This window comes from Empidonax traillii, unplaced genomic scaffold, assembly GCF_003031625.1.
Source record: "Empidonax traillii isolate 1590-97213 ecotype Southwest subspecies unplaced genomic scaffold, ASM303162v1 scaffold151:size923898, whole genome shotgun sequence".
NCBI lineage: Eukaryota > Metazoa > Chordata > Aves > Passeriformes > Tyrannidae > Empidonax > Empidonax traillii.
Window position 1 is genome coordinate 693159 of NW_020955344.1, and position 20260 is coordinate 713418.

Here is a 20260-nt window from a genome sequence, read left to right on the forward strand (position 1 = left end):
AAGGTCCATTTAGAGCGAGCTGCAAAATTTTTTGCTCTACCACAATCCCACTGGAGCACCTCTATACTTTACAGCAAAGGTTTCAACCACTGGAAAAACTTTTAACATCGCAGACTACCACAAAAATTCCTCAAATAGCTGGGCCACAGGTCTGATGTGCCCCATCTGTGTTCCCAAGGACACAGGAGACTCCTGAAACATCTCTACATTGGAACATCTCCACCCCTGGAGGCATTCAAGTCTCAACCAAGCATGTCTGTGATAAGCAGATGGGCTTTAAGCAGGTGGTTGGGCTAGATGACACCCACAGAAGCCCTTTCCAATCTAAATGATTCTATGATCATCTTGTCCATTTAGCTCCCTCACTGTCATCCAATTGTGTTCACTGCTTTGATTCCCACAGAGAAAAAGGGAACTATATTCGGTGCTTAATTTATGTCAGTTGTTTCAATTTCTCAGCGAATTAATAATTTAGAAGAATTTTATCTTCTTCATTTTAGAGTTATGTGAAAAGGCCAAGTGGTAAAGCAAAACATTAAATTATTTATGGGTTGTACACACGTGCAGGCAGATAAATGATGTAGCATTATATATTTAACAGTTGTTAGAAACTACAGAAACTATAAGCATGACAGCCAAAGTTCTTTGTCAAAGGAGAGAAAAGTAGCCTTCAAGTCTGTGTTAATTTTTTTTTACATTAAACAGAGCTAAAGAAAATGTATTTAAGGTAGATCTGGTCTACACAAACTTCAGAGCTACCAGAGTAAGCAGTTTATGTCTGCAAAGGAAAGAATGAGGTTTAATTTCCCTATTGGCAAAATTCTTCCCTAAAGGCAATTAAAGCCCTGCTCCATGTTTCAGGGGGATGGAATTGAATAAATCATGTGTGCAGACCTTTCAAGTGCTGGCAGGTGATCAGGTTATCATAGACTAGGAGAATAAATTATAAATTCATTTGTAATGGGTGGACAGTGCTATAAAACAATGAACAGATCCTAAATCTTCAAGTCTTCAATTGCCAAGTCAATTCTGTTTGCTTGAAGGATTACATCATCTTATTTTGGTGTTCAAAAAAATAGAGATCTAAGAAATAACATTAGTGGCTGAGTTTTTATAGAACTGAATAACCTCTACACATGATGAAGACAAGGACAGCATTCCTCATAATTCAGCCTTTCTAAATGTCTTTACTGCCTTATATGTGCAGCTGAAGAACTTCTTTTTAAAAAAATTTAATCAGAAATAGGTTTAAAAAAATGGAAATAGGTCTGAAGTACCATTCTCTGAACATTTACTACACAGGAAGCACAAAACAGAACAAAATACCACTACACTTTATTTTTTTTTCCAGTAACTCCACATTTTTTCTCAAAAACTGATTTAAAATATATTTCTTTCTTAATGTGCATATATTTTAGACAAAGACCTTCTGTTAAAATTCATCTGGCTCTATGACCCCCCCCTTCCCCCAAATGCATACAGACAGACATAGTCATTAAAGGACTGGCAGAACAAGATCTCCTTTCTTTTCTGAAGGGGGCCCTACTAAGAAAGGACCTCCAAAAGCAGTCTGTATTGTTAGGTGCTGGGTGATGCAATCTTTTACAGCCATGAAGATTTAGGATCTACTTCTTCCATGTCCTGTCAAGTAGACACATCTCTTATCCACACTGTATTAGCATCTTTCTACCTTCTGGTTTTGACAAACTCTTACGTCTTGTCATTGACTTTTAAGTTCAGCAGGGACCCCCTTGAGCATTTAGAAAAAGCTCCAAACATAGCCAGAAGACAGTTTTCTATCCATAGCACAAAAGCTCTGGTGTAATGACAGCCACTGGAAGGCGTTAAGGCACCTCTAGCCTCGTGGTTTGCCATGGCTCCCCAGAAACACTCAGTCTGGCCCGGAGCTCACTCCTTTCCCTAATGCACCTCTGTATCCTCTCACTGCTAGAAAGACCACCAGGTGTAGGGTGGGGGGCAGAAGGATCCCCAGCAGGGAAAATGTGCTGCTGGCACAAGGTGGACCCAAGCCCACAGTTTGGGGAAGGCTGAGCAGTGACACCACAGCAAAAAGGGGAAAGGAGGCTGGAGCTGGGTGATGGAAGATGCTGGGCAAGAGGAGTCATCTTGCAGTGAAAGGAGACACTACGAGGGGGCCCGTGGAAGGACAGGGACTTGGTACAGGCCAGGGAGGGCCAACAGGGATTGAAAAACAGTGAGGACAGGGGAGATACAGCACTGGAGGGGAAGTGTGGTACGAGTCTGGGTGCAGCAGATGGATCTCAGACAGAAGACCTGAAGAGGGACCTGCTTAGGACAGCAGTAATGGGAGCAGAAGGCCAAGATGAGAGTTTTCCTCTCCTCATACAAGTCCTGAGAGGTTGAGAGCAGCTCTACCATGCAAGGGAAACTGCTTCTGGCTTTGCCTGGATGCCCATGTGCTTCCTGTTCAGTGCTGCCTGATGGATCCTTCACCTGGAGCGGCAGTTTTGCTCTAGCATCCTCAAGAAAACAGACAAGCAAAACTTGGGGTCATCCCGTTCATATTGTATCAATGCAGGTATGCTCCCTAGCACGCAGGCAGGGATAGAGGGGGAGAGAGAGCAGTGCACTTGTGCAAACAAGACATCATGATATGAAATAACATCATTACAGTTTATTTTGACAAGTATTAATGGCTTTTAGGGGCATAAATTTTAATGAAGTGTGGTAAAACAGAACGGCTTCGTGAGACACCAATGCTTTCATGACCTTACAGATGATAAGCAGAAAGAGCAAAAAACACAAGGCCTCAAAGGGGCAAACATCTGGCAGTCATACAAACCTAGATGTACCTTTTTCCTTTTCAAAGTACATCTCATGCCTCAATTCCATGATTTAAGGCACTTCTCCAACTGAAATAAGAAATTTGAGCGCTTGAATATATTCTCATCAAACTGTAACATGAATTGACAGCATATACAAAGTGTAAAAAAAAATGTACCTCTCACATTAACTTTGCAAGTATTATAACTAAATAATAAAAGTTAATACCCAGTACATGACAAAACCTTCTCAGATAATATTTAAGATAAATCATTTAGCACTGAACAATAAGTTTATTATGAGTACAGACTTCTAAATGGAAAAAAGAAACACCTAATAAGATGTTTCATATCAAAGCTAGCAAAGCAGCACATAGCTGTCACAAAGTTGTTTTTTCTTGGACAAGCGGCAAAAATATTTGTAGCTCTCAAGAGATAGGCTTGGGAAAAAATCAAAAACGTATTTCATTTAAAAAAAATTACTTCTAGTTCTTCTTATCATTGCAGTTCATTTCTTACAGATACTTAGACGTTGTTACTAATACAAAGTACACTTTGTCTCTACTTCAGTTTGAGCAATGATGCTTTTCACATTTTTTCCTCAGATTCAATTTTAGATTCAGCTAAGGCAAAACTATAATTGATAACATTCACTGAACCATAAAGGAATATACACTAACTCACTAAAGTCACAAAAAATATCAAACTAAAAGTAACACTTTCTAGGCTCAGTCTGTACATTCAGCTTACAACTCTGTGTCTTCCCAATCACCATCCCATCACAGGTTTGTTTCTTTAGACACAGTGCAAGGTCAAGATGCAAAGGGAAACACAAGATTCTAAGTCAATTACTGTTTGCACCTGCATCTTATTTACTCACCTTGTGAGTTAACAATGTGGTACTTGAAGAATTCTGTGATTTCTAACTATACAGTTTTCATCTTTGAAGTCCACTGAAACATATTGCTTAAGACATCATGTATTTATTTAAGAGGTGTGAAAATTTTTGCAAAAGAGCTTGCATAAGTGGTGCCATATAAAATGTAAATATTTCTACCTTTCACAGCAATCAAATAAAATTTTGTGTGAAAACAAACTGTGTGAAGATACCACATCTTGAAGTGCAGCAGTTCTCAGTTACAGGCAGGGTAGAGAATGAACAGAAATATCAGGTTTCTAATTCACACAACATGAAAGACTAGGAGCCTGATACCACACCTACTGAAATGAACTCCAAGATAACTGGTGAGCTCAAAATTAATTAAATTGAATACTGACAGAAGCATGCATCAAGAAGTCAAAGACTCAGCCCAGAAACTTAATGGGCTAAATGGGTAGCTTTAATGCATAAGTGGATTCATCCAGAGCTCTGCAGTAGTCAGGCAACAAACAGATCTTCTCTCTGCTTTGCCAGCCAACAAACCAACAGCTGTAACATTCTACCACAAAATACCCATTTCAGATTTTAAGTTAACCAAGATAGTAAACTTCTAAAGAGATGATTGTACATGACTCAGTTATACAGTTATACACAAATTGTGGGAGATGGTCACAGTTTCACCATTTCTCCCCTGAATTCACTGCAGAGCACTACTAAGGGACAGTCATACCCCATCCTGTTCCTCCAGTACCACGGCCGTGTGTTCCCACTGCTGCCCTGGTATTAGCTCTAATGACCACATGATGAGGCAGAGCAGGCTACAGATGTGACAGGAAGCACACTTCTCTCCCTTCCACAACATAGAGAAACCATGGGAAGCCAAAGGCAAGGAAGAGGAAAAAAAAGTAATGTGCTTGCAAAATGGTTTGGGACCAGCTGTTTTCAAAAAGTTTAAAAAACTAAAAACTTTATTAAAAATGGTTGCAGTTGGGGTTTGGTTTTGCTTATTTGTTTTAACTGGCCTCATTTATTAGATAACAATAACATGGTTTATTACTAGCAGTCAGGCTGCTGCTTCACATTAGAAGCTTTTGTTTGGGGAAACTGAAGTTTTGTTGATTGACCATCTTAACAGCTGTCAGAACCTAACAAGCTAACCAGGTGTTAGCTCCACACCATACAAACCACAATTCTGCATTAAGCTCTGTGAAATGTGACATTTTATGCCATTTTTCAATCAATTTCTCAAAATCAAAAAAAAAAAAAAAAAAAAACCAACCTAAAAAAAAAAGTTACAAAGCTGGAAACTAAAACACTGGAGCAAAAACGCTATTTCACATCTTACTGTTCATAACACAAATTTAGTCGCTTGCTGACAGAAGCAACCTAGGTGAAGAACAAGACCGGGTAACAAGCCCTGGATATCCAGGTTTCCATACAGTCAGCACTGAACAGATGCCACACAGGCTGCCTCCGGATGAGAGGAGTGATTGCTGTTTCCCCAGGCTCCCACCCTGGCCATGCCCTGACTTTATCAGGGGAGGAGACGCACAGGTGCCAAACTCCTGCTTGCCCTGCTCCCTCCCATCCCACCTCATCTCTAGGAGAGTAAACCCAGGTGACTCAGCTGGGCAGGAGCCACAACAGGACTCTCACCTCTGCAGGCAGAGGACTGGACCTGCCAAGAGATACTGTGGGACACAGCTCCCTTATTCTCCAAAACAAGAGCAAGTGCAGTTAGAAAAACTGCTTGAGGCCCACTGACAGTACTGTGCAGTGATGTGCCTGACCTTATTTCTGCTGGGATTGTTCCTCCCTCCCTCATCAATTCCACCACGCTTGTCTAATGTTTCCTTTTTTGCTGTGTCAAATACAGATAACAAGTTACTCGAGGCAGGGAGCTGTCCAGAGCAGTATAGCTCATCTGGAGAAGGTTTGGCAGGCTGTGCAAAAAATAGAGCAGAGCAGATGACCAGCCTTTAAAACAAACAGAGTTTCATTTGTTCATATCTTAGTAACTTACTAATTCATTGCCTAATGTGTTATTAGCAACACACTTTAAAAATCAGGCTTTGACCCTCAAAAAATTCATTCTAAAGGAATAAATGGTTCAAACTAAGTTTTTCTCCCTTAAGTGTTTTGTGAATGCATTGGTAATTTTCAAAGTCTAAGATTTCCAGTATTAATGATGCTATGAAATTAAACCTGATGCTTTTAATAACTTCTTCCTAAGTGCTTCCGAATTCCCGTCAATTGCTCTGAGCTCAGTGGGATCAAGGTCCCTGATGGCCATAACAACCCACGAGGTCCCGGACAGACTGTAGGGTAGGCTGTGGTGAGAGGCAGGCTCTGCAAAGCCCTGACACAGCACCCAGTGTGTTCCTGCTCCCTGCACAGGACAGCAGCACACACATGGCGAGGCCTGCGAGGCCCTGCAAAGTCTAATGAACAAAAATAGCCCCTGTATGACCAACCCATTGGTGATCTGCTGCCAGGAGCACGAAGCAGTGAGAAGGGTTAGGGAAGAGTGGAGAGCAGATGTACATTTGCCTTGCTTCCTTTTCTTCCACGAGTGTCTTTAAACCTGATAGTATATACTGCATTTGCTCTTCTTTTATGTCATAGCTCTAACTTACTATATGGGCCATCACATGTCTCACATGTCACAGAAACTTGCAAACTGGTTGTTAAACCAGCAAGACTGCTGGTCCAGGGTGATGGTGATACTGAGTGAGTGGGAAGGCTCCTCTGTCTCATAGCGCTGCCTGCTCCTGCCTTCCTTCTCAGGCAGGATACACACCAAAGAGCCACAAGCCACGCTGCAGCTCAGGCAATGTCCACGTGCAAAAAGTCAGGAGCTACTTGATGTGAAAGGATGGGAGAGGAACTCCTAAGGGAACGTGGAGGAACGGGAGGGGCTTCTCCGGGATCCAAGTGCCAAACGGTAACACCCATATGCCTTCCTGCCTTGGCAGTCACACATCGGGACAGTCTCAAATACCTGTATTTCCCTTCAAACTGCTCTTGGATTTCTCTAATTTCACACCCTCCTTTGGGGATAAAATTAAATCCTGCCTGTTCTCACCAGCTCCAATAAGGGTTCCCTGCAGCATCATATAAATGTCAGAGAGGCTTTACTGAATTCAGCCCTAGACCATCGTGGGGCTTAGAGGGTGTTTAAAAGGAATGTCAAAAAAAGCCTGGAGTAATTGTGCTGTTTCTGTATTTTAAAAGGCAGGTGATAGGATGCAGAACGTTTGTTCCTGATTTTCTGAAGGATGGGTGGGAACTGTTAGTACTACTTTAACTTGGGTAATTGCTAAGTACACCATGCAAAATTAACAACATAGTATTTAATGCATATTTTTACTCTTTTAATACAAAATTACAGCAGCCCTCTGTGCCACCTAGACCTTTTTAATTCCCTGTCAGATCTTCAAAAATGTAAACAATTACTTTGAAAAACACCTCCACCTGCCACACCAAAATAATTCATCTCCTGTCTTCATACAACAACAGAGAGAAGCTGTTTCTATTAATATCCTTCTCCTGCTCCAGGCTGTGTGCTCTCAAAGCAATTCAGGTATACCATTTTCAAAGGAAGCGACTGTGAAACAACGATGGCACTAAAGTCAGAAGCAGACTGCAATGTCCTTGAAAGACAAGTAAAACATTGTAACATGGGGGTAAGAAACACTGAAGAGATTCAGCAGAAGGAAACTGAGAAAGTATACAACTAGAAAGCTAAAAATGCTATTTATTGTTTTATATATTTTTCTTGCCTTTACTTCATAAATTACTTCACAAGGGATTTGTCTGATATGGAAATGCCCATTTTCCTTCTGTCAGCTTTTGGGAGCATATTGAAAACCACCTTTTCAGTGGCTTCCTTTTGCTCTCTCCAATGCACTCAGATGCTCTTTGCCTCTCTTTATTTTCAAATCTCTAGTATCAGAACTTCAGTGTACATACCACAGGTCACTTGCAGCCTCAGCAGCCTTTCCACAGAACTCAGAAATGAGATTTTTGACTGCGGCTGTTCTCAACAAAACCAGCTGTGCCAGGATCACAGAAGATGTCTGGGTCCTGAGCAGACAAGAGCTATCTCATAATTAAAGCTTTGCATCTACTTGATTAAGTACTCATGACAAATTTTCACCATTCTTGTGATTGTGTGTACATCATATTCCATCATAACTATTGAACACAAAGCTACTGCGTTTCAGACACTGTATTATGGGGGACTGTGCCTCATGTCCTACTAAATGGCCATCTCTGAGCAAAACATGCAGAGAATCTTTTAATGCCACCTCATTTCCGCCAGCTTTCTCATCCAAGCTGCATAACCAAACACACCTGTTTTGTTTCCGTACCCCATTTTCTCCTTCTTTTATTCCATTGTCAACAATCCTCAAAGTAAGCTGGAAAAATTCCTCCCTCACACTCAAACAAAACTTTTGTTAAAACACAGGTGGGTGACATGAGGTAACCTAAACTGACCAGCTAAGTGACAAAGGGTAAGTTGGAGAGACAACCAACAGCCTAGGACAAAAGACTGACCAAAGGAACGCATTTAGTTCAGCCCAGAAGCTAGATACAGGACTGTTTAAAGAAAGGCTGCAATTTATAGTTTTATCTTTTTAACAACCAAGGTTGCAGCCTGAAGAGTCATTTTTAAAATCAGATATGTGTATTCTCATTATTTTTTACTTATATCAATTATCTTGGTCCATCATATGCAAAGCCATCCTCCCTTTAAATTCATCCGGTGATAGGCAGGAACTGAAAGGAAAGGAAGATACGTTTCTGGCTCAACAAGAATTCAGACTATAAAAGAACTAGGACAGTCAGCTTCTCAGTGCAAATTTTCTGCCTGCCACATGAAATGCTAGAGACACAAAGACTTTTAGTAAAACTGTCACTTTGCAAATGCCTCAAGCACGTAAAGGGGGACAGCCCTTACACCCCTGAAGTAATAGCACACATGAAAAACAAGAGCTTATCTATCACACAGCAGTGCAGTTCTCAACCTGCCAAAGACCTGTTTGCCCAGATTATCAATTTTAAGAAGGCAGACTGCTGCCAAGCAGCATTACACACCTAAGTCTTCAAAACCTGGCAGTACCATGCTGCACTGTGCTTTATCAGCTTGCCACAACTGGAACACCACATCCTACCAGAAAGCTGCCTTCCTCATGTCCTCAAAGGGATTTAACTACTTAAGGCACCATCATACCTGCTCCTACAAAGCTTTCACATCATCCTTCACATGAAGATAGAAACGTTTGGGGATAGCTATCAAGAGGTTTCTCCGTTTCAGCTTACTCCTATGTTGGAATTCACAGCCAGCTACACCTTTTGTGTGGCCAACTTTAACATATCTTCAATGCAGCACAGGTTTCATTGTGCCCGACATCCTGATGCTTCAGGGAGCCACGTGGGAAGCACAACAGCCAGCTCATGACCATGGTACATCACTACTCAAAGAGGACTTCCCATCAGTCATCAAGGAATTTAAAGCATTAGTACAAAAACTCGAAAGCCACAAAAAGACAAGCAGAGATGGATTCAGGATATAACTAATATAACCAAGATTGCTGTAGGTGAGGGGATCTATTGTCTGGAACTGCCCAGACTGCAGGAAATCAACCTCCCAGATGATGATCCTGTCTCTACCACACCCAAGACTGTGTGCTTAGGCTGACTGTTCCACAAGACTTGAGGTGGCTGCACCCAGTGCTGTTAAAGGCAGTGTTAAAGGCTGGACTACCAGACAGTTTGCCTCAACTGCAAAGCTGCATTCCTATGTGTGCTGAGCCATGTGGCTCATGCTTGAGCTATGCAGCTATGGGGATAACTAGAGAGAGGTCAGAATAGCTAACACAGTATTGCAGGATTAACTCAAGAGACCTACAAGTGATTAATCCATACAAAAGCATCCAAGATCATGCTCTCTGCCTGAAATAACAGCTGCTATTTAATAGGACAAGACAAAAGAAATAATAGAACCAAATTAAAGTGTGTTTGCCATATAATGTAAAACAGAAGGCCCAAACTTCCAGCTGAAATACACTGTTTCAGATACTGAAAACCTTAAGAAGTTGTTAAGCTGTCACACAAAAAAATCTCATGGAGCTCACTTGATGTCCTTCATTAAATCAAAAAGTGAGCGACCTAAACACCTCGTGCTCCCTGGCTCTGCTGAACATGTCAGCTTGGAGCAAATAGCTTGCAGATAACACTGCCTGTGTTAAATACAGACACCTCTGTTGCTCTGTGCCGTTCCTTTTCTGCAGAAGTTGCCTGTTATTTGATATGCACGAGGTAATCTTGCAGCTTGGCACTCTGCAGTTGGAAGCGTGGCAGGCAACTGTGCCAAGCACTCTTGCCAAGAAAGTATTCTGAGACACCATGATAATAAAAATGCATCAAAGTAACAGGCTTTTTTCTTCTTTCATATCACTAAGTACATAAATCCAGGCAGGACTTTTCTGGCTCTGCAAGCTTTAAGTATACATACCCAGAGTTCATAAACTGAACAGGAGACTGAAAAATACGCATCCTGCAATCCTCTGAAAAGCCACCCTAAATAGGCTGTCATTTACTGTTTAATGCCTATTTTGCCCCCAGTCTGTTGAAAGATATCTGCACAGGGTGAATTTTCCTACTGCAGTTCAGCAACTGCCATTAAAATCAGTGAAAGATTGGGGTAGATGATACAGGAGAGATCACTGATAGTCCCAAGAAGAAGTGCACATGAATATAATTCCTTTTTTTGGTATGCAAAAAAGAAATCCTTTAAGAAAGCCATCTTGAACTGACAGTAGCTTGGTTAATAATAAAATGTAATCCACCTTAATGTTGATCAAAATATTTCTCCTCAGATTCCCAAAAAGCAGCTAGTTCCCTTTAATAAGGATGAGACTGTTGCCAACTCTGAACCTTACTCCCACTAATTTCACTAGATCCCTCTGTTTCAGTAGTAAAATAAAGATGTTGATTTAGGCCAGAATATACTAAGAAACAGACGCCGTGCAGGTGGTCACAGAAGCCGCAACAGTGCACGCTCATATAACACATGAGCAATCCACTCCTACCTGCCTAATTGCTCAGCTGCAGCTTCCACCCTTATTTTTCAAATTTGAAACCTTACATCAGGAAGACCATGCCTGCTTTATACTCTCTGGGCTGGGATATCAGAAGCATCTTTCAGCTCGACATGGGTGCAGGAAAGCTGAACGAAGGGACAGCAAGTTAATGTCAAACAGAGGCATCCCCCACTGCCATTAAATTCCACCTGGGTACAGCGGATGTGCTAACAACAACCTGCAGATTTTCAGAGCCCTCACACAGATCTCTTCAACTCTACCAGCTATGTAGAAAGTTGCCAAGAAGTAAATTAATGCTGTTCACGCTCAGGCCTGCCTGCCTGCCAAATTAACACGCGCACACAGAGTATTCTGCCATGCACAGAAAAGATTTTTTTTGGTTCCCAAACTGGAAAATCACGTGAACCAGGGAGAGATGCTACAAGGGTAAGAAAGAGCAGGCAAGCTCACAAGAGTGTAGAAATGGGGAAGACATACAGAACAGGTCCTTCCAGCTGCACACAACTTTATAATATCCCTTTAGTGTGCCTGGGGGTGTTCCTGTTTCTCCTTGCAATAAGTCATCCCAGTAATGCTGGGTACTTGGAGATGGGTAGGCAAGTCCATTCCTCCTACATTTGTGCCTAATTTGTCAAGACAGGTGAACCAGCCTTCAAAACTTCAAAAGCCTGCCTGTCAAGAACACAAAGCCAGAGAAATGAAATGTAAAGTTTTGGCCCAAATTGTGAATAAGACAGAAAATGTGGAGCTACTGAAAACTGACCGAAGCTGCAGCGGCTACGGGATGTTACAGGTACTTAAAATCCTAGCACTGGGTAGATATTTACTGAGGAGCTACACACATGGTTTCCTTCTTTGATTTGCAGATGTCTCTTCTTCTTGTTACAATTTTGTTTGAGGAGAGGAAACAGATGCTAGCTGTAATAGTGGCACCTTTCCAAGGTGGAAAGAAACCATTAGTGGGGCTTCCATGGGATTAAGGATGGGAATAGCAAATCCGTTGCCTGTTTGCACGAACTAGACATCATCATCACCGAAAGGCTTCCTAGTGCTGATGCAAATGTAGAGTAGTGACTGACATTAAGAGCTGGTGCCTTAACACTGTTACTGTATCAGTCAGAGCAAATGGAGTCCCAAGCAGAAATCCCACAGCACACAGCAGTATGCACAGTGCATGAAGTCTCAGGCCAGAACTGTTTATTATCTCATGCTTCAACCTCTGAGCTACTGTTCTAAAGGGAGAGGAAGTTCTGCCCATAATCAGGAATTTACAGAAGAGGATTGAATTTAACATAGCAACAGAACTGAAAAAGAAGACAAGTAAAAACTAAGGCCAAATGAACAGAAAATTACGTCATTATCAATCAAAACAATAAACATGGACAAAACCAGGATATTTTTTAAGTATCAGTAATAATTTCACAGATTTTCTGAAATAAACCCACAATTCTAATGGAAAATAAAAAATCCCACACAACTTAGAGAGTGTTTTTAAATCGCTTCTCCCATGTTTTATGGATTTATATGAAAACAGCAATTAATCTGGTCATCCAAGTCTAGGAGGCCATTTGATAGTAGTGAAGTGAATAGGAGGACTGAGAAGCACATATGGAAAAAAATAAAAGAAGACACCATAGGAACATCTTTTACAGTTGTTGAAAAGGGCAGGGTACAATGTTATTTTGAACTGTGGAGCAGGAGTCAGAGCAGGAATATGAAGAGGATGATAAGGTTAAACTAGAGAGCATCTTTATGATCTTGATAGTGAAATATGTCCAGAAGCAGAAGAGAATGTATCTGCAAGGTACTGGAGGAGGAGAAGGTGAAGGTGAGAATAAGGTGAGGAAGATCAGAAATAAGATATCAAAGTTTTGCCTGAGAAAGCTGCCAAGGTTTGTGAAATGTGGCAGAGGAAGGCCGGGATTCTGTGAGAGGATCACACATTCATGAGAGAGTAAAGAGCAGGAGAGCTGTAACTTGCCATAGGGACTGAGAGTGTGAGTAAATCGGAATTTAGTCAGAGCAGAGGGAGCAGAAACACCCAGTAGGAAAGTGCTAGTGTGGCAGTGAGGGATGAGTAGCCCAGAAAGGTTGTGTGAGTGCCAGACAAACACAGAGGACTTGCTAGTGGGAGAGCAGCCAGAGGTGGAGAGGCTGTTGTGGCAGAACAGCAAAAGATTACAGACACACCCAGACTCACCATACCTAACCTCAGGCACTGCTAGGTTAGGAACTGAGCTAATCCAGGCTTCCTGGTCCCCTGTCCTGGTCAAGGAAAAGACCAGTGCACCTCAGAAGGTGGAAGGACTTCTCATCTTAAAGTGCCTCCTTCTCTCTGTTTGGTGCACAAGGGTTTCAGACAATTCCTCTTCTGACTCAGAAGCTTAAAACTACCTGGGATGAATCTCAGCCTGCCTGTGGTATCATTCAGAAACAAACAAACAAACACACAAGCAAATAAAACCAGAAAAAAAAAAAAAAACACAAACAAAAAACCCAAGATAAGGAATAGTTGTGGTGTTTGTTTTTGTTTTGTTTTGTTTTTGTTTGTTTGTTTTTGTTTTTGGTTTTTTAACTTAGAATCCTCCAAAGGAAAAAATCCCTTCATGCCTGAAGGTGGACAGCTGCATCTTGGGACAGCCAGGGGAACCTCTCCATTTCAATCTCTCTTGAAAAATGGGCTTGGGAAAAGTCTGCACATGGTCTTGGGCTGTTAAGGAAACCTCTGCTTACAAAAGGTTTCTGAGTGAACAGAAAGACAGCTGTGAAGCCAGACAGAAGCTAATTTGACCCAAGGACAGGGTACAGCCCAAGAATGGGAGACAGCAATACAGAAAGGGTCTAAGCAACCTGAAAGCAAAAAGGAGGGCGGAAAAAAAGGAAACTTGAAACAGTCACCTATAAATACAATCACTGGCTATAGGAAAGCATTGCCTTTGGCCTGGGAATACCTGCACAGGGATTATAGAGAGGAAGAAAGAGAAAGAGGAGGAGAGGAACCAGATGAACCACACGAACATGAAATTGGTTGTAAAGTGACAGCTGCTTTTTTTTTTTTTGTTTGTTTTAAAAAATATGCAAGTTTAACAAGCTAAATACCAGTACATGGTCAAAGCCTGCTAGCAAGTGTGAAAACAGCAGTTTGGAGGCACTGCTGGCTTACATGAAGGTCACAGTGTACCTGCAGCTGCACAGCTGAGAGACAGGCGGTGTCACAGGCAAACCAGCCAGCCTGCTCCCACTCTGGAGGATCCTTCTCCTTCAATTTAGAAAGAAAAGGCTCCCACATTCCCAACCAGTTCTACCATATATCCCTAAAATCCATCTTGCCTTAGAAAAACTAGAGCAACAATTTTAAGGGAGTGGAAAAAGTAACATATAGATTTATTAGAATAAATGGCAAAAGAGAGTATGCCCCAGAAAATATCGGACCGGCTTTCTTCTTAAACATTCAGAAAATCAAAACAGGCAATGAAACAACTATCCAGACATTTAATAAAGCCATGGTTTGAAAATAGAAAGATAATCAATAGAAAAAGCAAGGAAGAAGAAAATAGTATGTATGGTGACTTTTATTTGTAATTTAATGCTTGTTCTTATCAGATTAAATCCCTCCCACCCCCAAAAAAAATGTTACTAAGAAGGTAAAATACCTGCTTTCCCTGTCCAGAAAAACAGATGCAGCTGATCTGTTCATTCCACATTTGTCATTTAATCTATCTGTTCATCAGACTACAGCATCAGCCATCTTGCTAATTATCTCCTTCCAACATACAGAAATTGGAAAAGATGAAAAAGTCACCCTTAGGAAACAGAGGACTAGGAAAACTGAAAGATAAATTCCAAGTTTTGATACTGCAATGAATAATACCTTAAATATTTTGTATTCTCAAACCACTGGTTTGCCTCAAATGACAAGAAGATGCAAGACTTCTGTAATCTGTCAACCAACTAAGACTAAAGGGCAAACCAAACAGTTTCAAAGGATGCAAAAACCACATCTCTTGTCTTTCCAGGTAACTTTTTATTCTGAAATATATTTACATCTCTGCATGAGCAATAGCCAGAAAAACACTCCCAGATCTAATTACAGATCACCTTATTGTACACTGCTTCTTAGTTCTAGTTTTGAACACACAAGCATTTATATTTTCAACGAATTGTGAAAATCTCTCAGAAACTGTAATAATGTTTCTACAGTGCTAAAACCATTTTAGTAAATCTGCTGCAATTTTTAATCCATACAGATGTAAAACTACATTTACCACGATTAATTCACACAACTCTCCATTTTAATGAAAGTGCAGTTTAGATCCACCCTAAATACTGGCTTGCAATGCCTTACAGTTATCTGAGCTTTTCACTTCTTCCTATTAGACCCGTTCTGCTAGAGAAATCTGTAATTTCTCCAACTTAGGTACAGCCGAGTCAGATAAAAAAGGAATCAAGACCCATTTAGAGTATTTGACTGGGCTAACAGTTACCCAAAACTACCCAGGATGGTCTTACTAAAGCATGCCTTAGGAGTATCCAAGCACTAAAAATGTTAATTAGTGTTAATATCAACAGAAGTTTAACCTGGTGACAAAAGCTCCTAACGTTTTCTTTCCTGTTAATTGCGAACATGCATAAAGAATGCTAGTCAGATTACCAGGATTTTCTGCAAATCCTACAAAATCACTAACAGCATCCACACAACACATTATTTAAGACCAGCAGCTCCTCCTACCAGCGCACTGGGAAACCGCATTTAATCTTTGCATCAATTCTTCCAGGGCCATTTCTTCAATTTTCAGCCAGCATCTCATTCTCAGATAAAACAAAAAGAATCCACAGCAAACATGCCCCTCCTGCTCCAAGGATGAAGGGAGGCAGAGGGGGGGAAAAAAAGCCCAAACCCGACCACTACAGCAGTGCTTCTCAGCCGTGCATTTCAATTGCTCCGCACGGATCCCCTCGGCACAAAGGGAGGCAGGAGCCCACGTTCCCTGCTGGCAGCGCCTGGGTGAGGCGGGCGCTGCTTGAAGCCAGAGACGTGAATGTTAATGACAGCAAGACCGCTTAAAACTTCTCTCCCCTCCGCTGCGTGAGAGTTTGCCCGCAGTGGAGTCCTCAAACGCCAGAATCAATGCGAAGCGTTGATGAGCCGACCTATCTCCCGCCTCCTCCAGGCTGCAGCGAGCGCTGGGAAGGGCTGCGCTGCATCGAACGGGGAGCAGCCGGAGCTCGCAGAAAGCCCCATCCTCGCTCACGCTTACGTGAACGCTAAGGCTCCTCTCTACCTACCCGCCAGTTTGGTGACAGGGTTTGTAGCTTGGAATGAAAATGCATTCCCACTGACAACGCCAAGAGCGATTCTGCTCTCACCAGCCCCCATGATGCCTCCACGTTCTGTGTGAAATGGTCATTTTTGAAAGCTGAGGACTTCAAGTGTCCTTTTAGCACAGCTGTCTTCTGGACTATTTGGAGGAGTTGAACTGCTTAAACGTTGTGCCGCAGCAGTCTTGAAATTTTGCAAAATCCACATTTCCACAGAAGCTGTACCACCATCTTGGGCAAAGGACTGTTAGGGTCAGGATCTATGGATCCCTCAAGGTGTATGGAGAACACACAACAGAACCGCTGCAGCAAGCCTCATAATCAGTAAACTTCATTTGCTATAGAGGCTACAGTACCACGGGAAAACTTTTAGGGACACAAGAATATCCTACAAGACTGAAAGCAGTACAGTGCTATTCGACTGCTCCTCGTAATTGATTTTCAGTGCTTTTATACAGACCGTTCTAGAAGTTTCAAACTATGAGGCTTTTAACACTTATATTTTTAAAAGCTTATCTTGACACCTACTAAATCTCATTATTGGCATGTTTTTGCTGATGGTCAGCTGCATTCTCCCACTCTTCCAATCATCCTATTGGTTTTATCAGCATCCTCTTATATTTTAGCCATTAAAATAAACAAATAGTTATCCATGGCTAAAAGAAAAAGGGATGTTTTTCTGTTTGCTTAAAAGGACTGTGCTCTGTTATTTAAGACAAAGATTCTTTTCTACAGCTTACATACAGCAGGCAAAAAAACAACAGCCTTTCCCGGGAAAGCAAGTGGACAGCTATGATGACTTGTTCATAAAACTCTCAACAATAACATTAGAGAGGGCATGAACTAAAATTTAAGAGGACCCATCAATCTATTTGGGCTTCCTCTGCCAATAAAATTGATTGAGGTAATTAATTTACTGCATTCATTTACATTATTCGTACTGAAAGTATGGCAGGCCTGCAGCAGCTCCATGTATTATATATGACTATGTTTCCATTTCTATATTAATAGAAATACCAAAATGAAGTCTTCACTTACGCTTTTCCATAATGAAGTATTACCACTGAAAAACAGGATCTGCAGGAACTTTACATGCAAAAAGTGTTTTGTTTCTCTGACTGCCATTTCAGACTGCATTTTTGCAAAGGAACAAGTGATGTGAAGCAAGACCACGAGTACCAGGTCAGGCTCTGGTCATTCAGATGGTGAATCAGGGGGAGCAAAGGAAGGAAAAAGAGTGTGCAAGTCTGCAGGTGCATATGGATTATTGAGGTTTCTTTTGAAACAAAGGCTTTGCAACAGAACATCACATCCAAAGATAGCCCATGGAGAACTCCAGTTGTCAGTCAGTCAATGGAATTTGTTGACTGCAGCAAATTAAACACCTAAGATATTTTAGCATACGCAGAACAGCAAAGTTCACTTCCTGGTGCAGCCAGAAGTGCAGTAGAGTTCATTTATAAGCACCTACTGCAGGAGAAGATCCTAGTTCAATCCCAGCTTTCCTTGAGTGTCCTGCCTCAATTCAACAGTAATTTTATATTTTCCTTGCGAAATCAGCAGGCTGCTTAAGCCTCCCATATATCATAAGGTTCATCTTTCCATGGAGTTTCTTAGTGAAATAACATATGACAAGGAAGATATAAATGTAGTGATAAATTTTAACACATCAGCCAGTCAAGTCTAAGGATCGCATCCACATAATAATTTATACTTGTGCAAAAATGAGTGGAGAACCCTAATATGTTAGTTAAACCTAAGTTACACCAACACTGCCACTTTATATATACTTTCTACACCTTTGAACAAATTCAAAACGTGCAAGGCACCAGCAAAGCATCAAAGTGAAAGGTTTAGTTAGCCAGACTGAAAGTTAGTTTACCTAAAAGTGGGTTATTTGCAATCATGTATTTGTTTAATCACGTTCCTTCATGGAAATCAGGCACCCTTGTCTTCCTAAGAAGCTTTGGCATAGCTTTTCTACTGAATGAAAGAATTTTGAGGAACACACAGTCTTTTCAGTTCTGCCTTACATATTTAAAATGCAGTCAAACATTTTTGTCAAATGGTCTGTACTCTATTTCTTTCATTGAAACTGTAAAGATAATAAGCAAGGAGCAAATGTATTGCAGAATTTAATCAATTGACTTCCATGACTACATGGATGTATTATATGACCTGATTTGTATTGACTTTTTTCTAAACTTCTATTGGATTTGAAAGCTACAACATCGTTATTTTTTTCCTTCAGGACTCTATTATGCTCTGGTTTTGGCTGTGGTCTTCAGCAAATCCTGTTCAACCACAGCAACATCACACATCTCCTGTTTTCAAACAGCTTCACCCAAACAGCATTACCTAGTTTTTCAGAAATTGAAGTATTTTGAAAATGTTCCAGAAGTGACACACAGCTATCCTCTCACGTGGGGAGCCAAACCAGTAACCATTAGCAAATAACTGTTTAATGAGTTTTGCTTGAGCAAAAGATACTTTCTGTAATATACCTAAAGATTTCTCTGCTCACTTTACTTTGATCTCCATCCACTACATCAGTCATCAGTGAGTTGCAAAATTTATTTATGTGCTGTGTGAAAAACTGTTTTTGTTTAAACTACCTTCCTGAAAGTTTTCTGTGTGCCCCAGTTTGCCTTTTGTGAAGCAGTGGAAAAAAACTCCAGGAAATAAACACTCTCTATTCACTTCCCCAACCCATTCATGACTATACAGACCTCCACTGTAGGTGATATTATGTCTCCTCCAATTGCCTGTTTTCCAGACAGAAAATTTCCTACACTAATTAGTTCCTATTTGTACAAAAGCAACCCCATACGTCTGACTGCCTTCACCATCCCTCCACGTCCCCTAATTCTACTTTAACAAAGAGAACAAAACTGGACATGGTACTCGAGAAGTAGGCACAGCAGAGATTACAAAATGACATAAGGATTTTGTTGTTCTTGGTTTCCCTCTCAGCAGTTTGTAGTGCTCTGTTTGCCTTTCGGACCAACACTGAGTGCCGACAGTGCTGCTGCTGTTTTCAGGGAACTACCCATAGTCAGTCAAGGGATCAGCACAGTCAGTGAGGGGATCAGCTAGAATAGCATTGTCTTTTCTCATATGTATCACTCTGTTCTAACAATTAATTTCAACCCTTGCAGAAATCCCTGCTTTACTCCACCAGTAACTCCACCTCCACCCACAGAAAACTGACCACCTAAAGCAACTCCCCATTTCTTGATTTTTAATCAATTATTAATCCACAAGAGGACTTCCAGTTTAACCCATAGGAATTTAGTTTCTTTAAGAGCATAAGAGTGTCTGCAGTAGAAGAAAAACTATTTACAGAATACAAGAAAGAAAAACACATACAGGTCTCCCTGCTGCTTTGCACGGGCCCTACCACATCGCTTGTGGCAAAGGGAACAGGCAGAGCATATGGATGTTTATTGCCTATGCAGCCGAATCCTCTGCCAAACATTCCATACTGCTTTCTAGTGATACCACATGATCAACATCAGGCAGCCAAGTCAGCACGCTCTTTTCTGGATGGCCCCAACGTCACATGCCACAAAACCATAAACTGTGTAAGCAATGAAGCTACAGGCATCCACGTCATTGTCTAAAGACCCTGAAAATATAGCCAGAAAGACTTACCTAAGCTGGGCTCCTGCAGAGAAGGAAGAGACCTGTTGAATGTATATTTCATAAATCTAGGTCCTCACAGGTCCTACAAAAAACTTCCACATACACCCACTGCACAAGAGCATTACTGATCCACAGCCTTAAATAAAAGGGAAAGAAGAGGGAAACAGGACAGTTGATATGAAAGATCCAAACAGAAAATGCATTTTTAACATTTCAACCTCCTCTTGGCACCACTTCTTCCTTCATGAAGCAAGGGGATTTTTCCCTTTTATTTCTCTGAATGACTGAGTTCTCTTGGTAATCAGCCCAGTTAGGCTTTATTATGTAAAGCATCTGGGATTTGAAACTGGGATTCATAAGCAGAGATGGCAGTATTCTGTTTTTGGCAACACCTCACTCTTTCACAAGGAGAAAACTGTTCCTAGATTCACAATCTAAAGGAATACACAGAACCTAGCAAATAGATGGAGGAAGCAAAAAAAAAAAAATCAAAGTCTTTTCTT

General features: G+C 41.2%; 1 protein-coding gene across 7 annotated transcripts in view; it reads right to left on the reverse strand.

Annotated features, from left to right (window-relative positions):
- MCF2L (MCF.2 cell line derived transforming sequence like) overlaps positions 1–20260 on the reverse strand; it is a 156304-nt gene that overhangs the window by 106277 nt on the left and 29767 nt on the right. Inside the window, exon 1 of one of the 7 annotated variants that reach the window (XM_027884624.1) lies at positions 15523–15813. The exons of 5 other annotated variants lie outside the window; for them this stretch is intronic. In XM_027884624.1, coding sequence (XP_027740425.1) covers positions 15523–15601 — 79 coding nt within the window. In that variant the 5' untranslated portion in view covers positions 15602–15813. Of the gene's footprint in view, positions 1–15522; positions 15814–20260 lie in introns of those variants that run through there. One more of the 7 variants, XM_027884629.1, reaches the window with a different exon arrangement.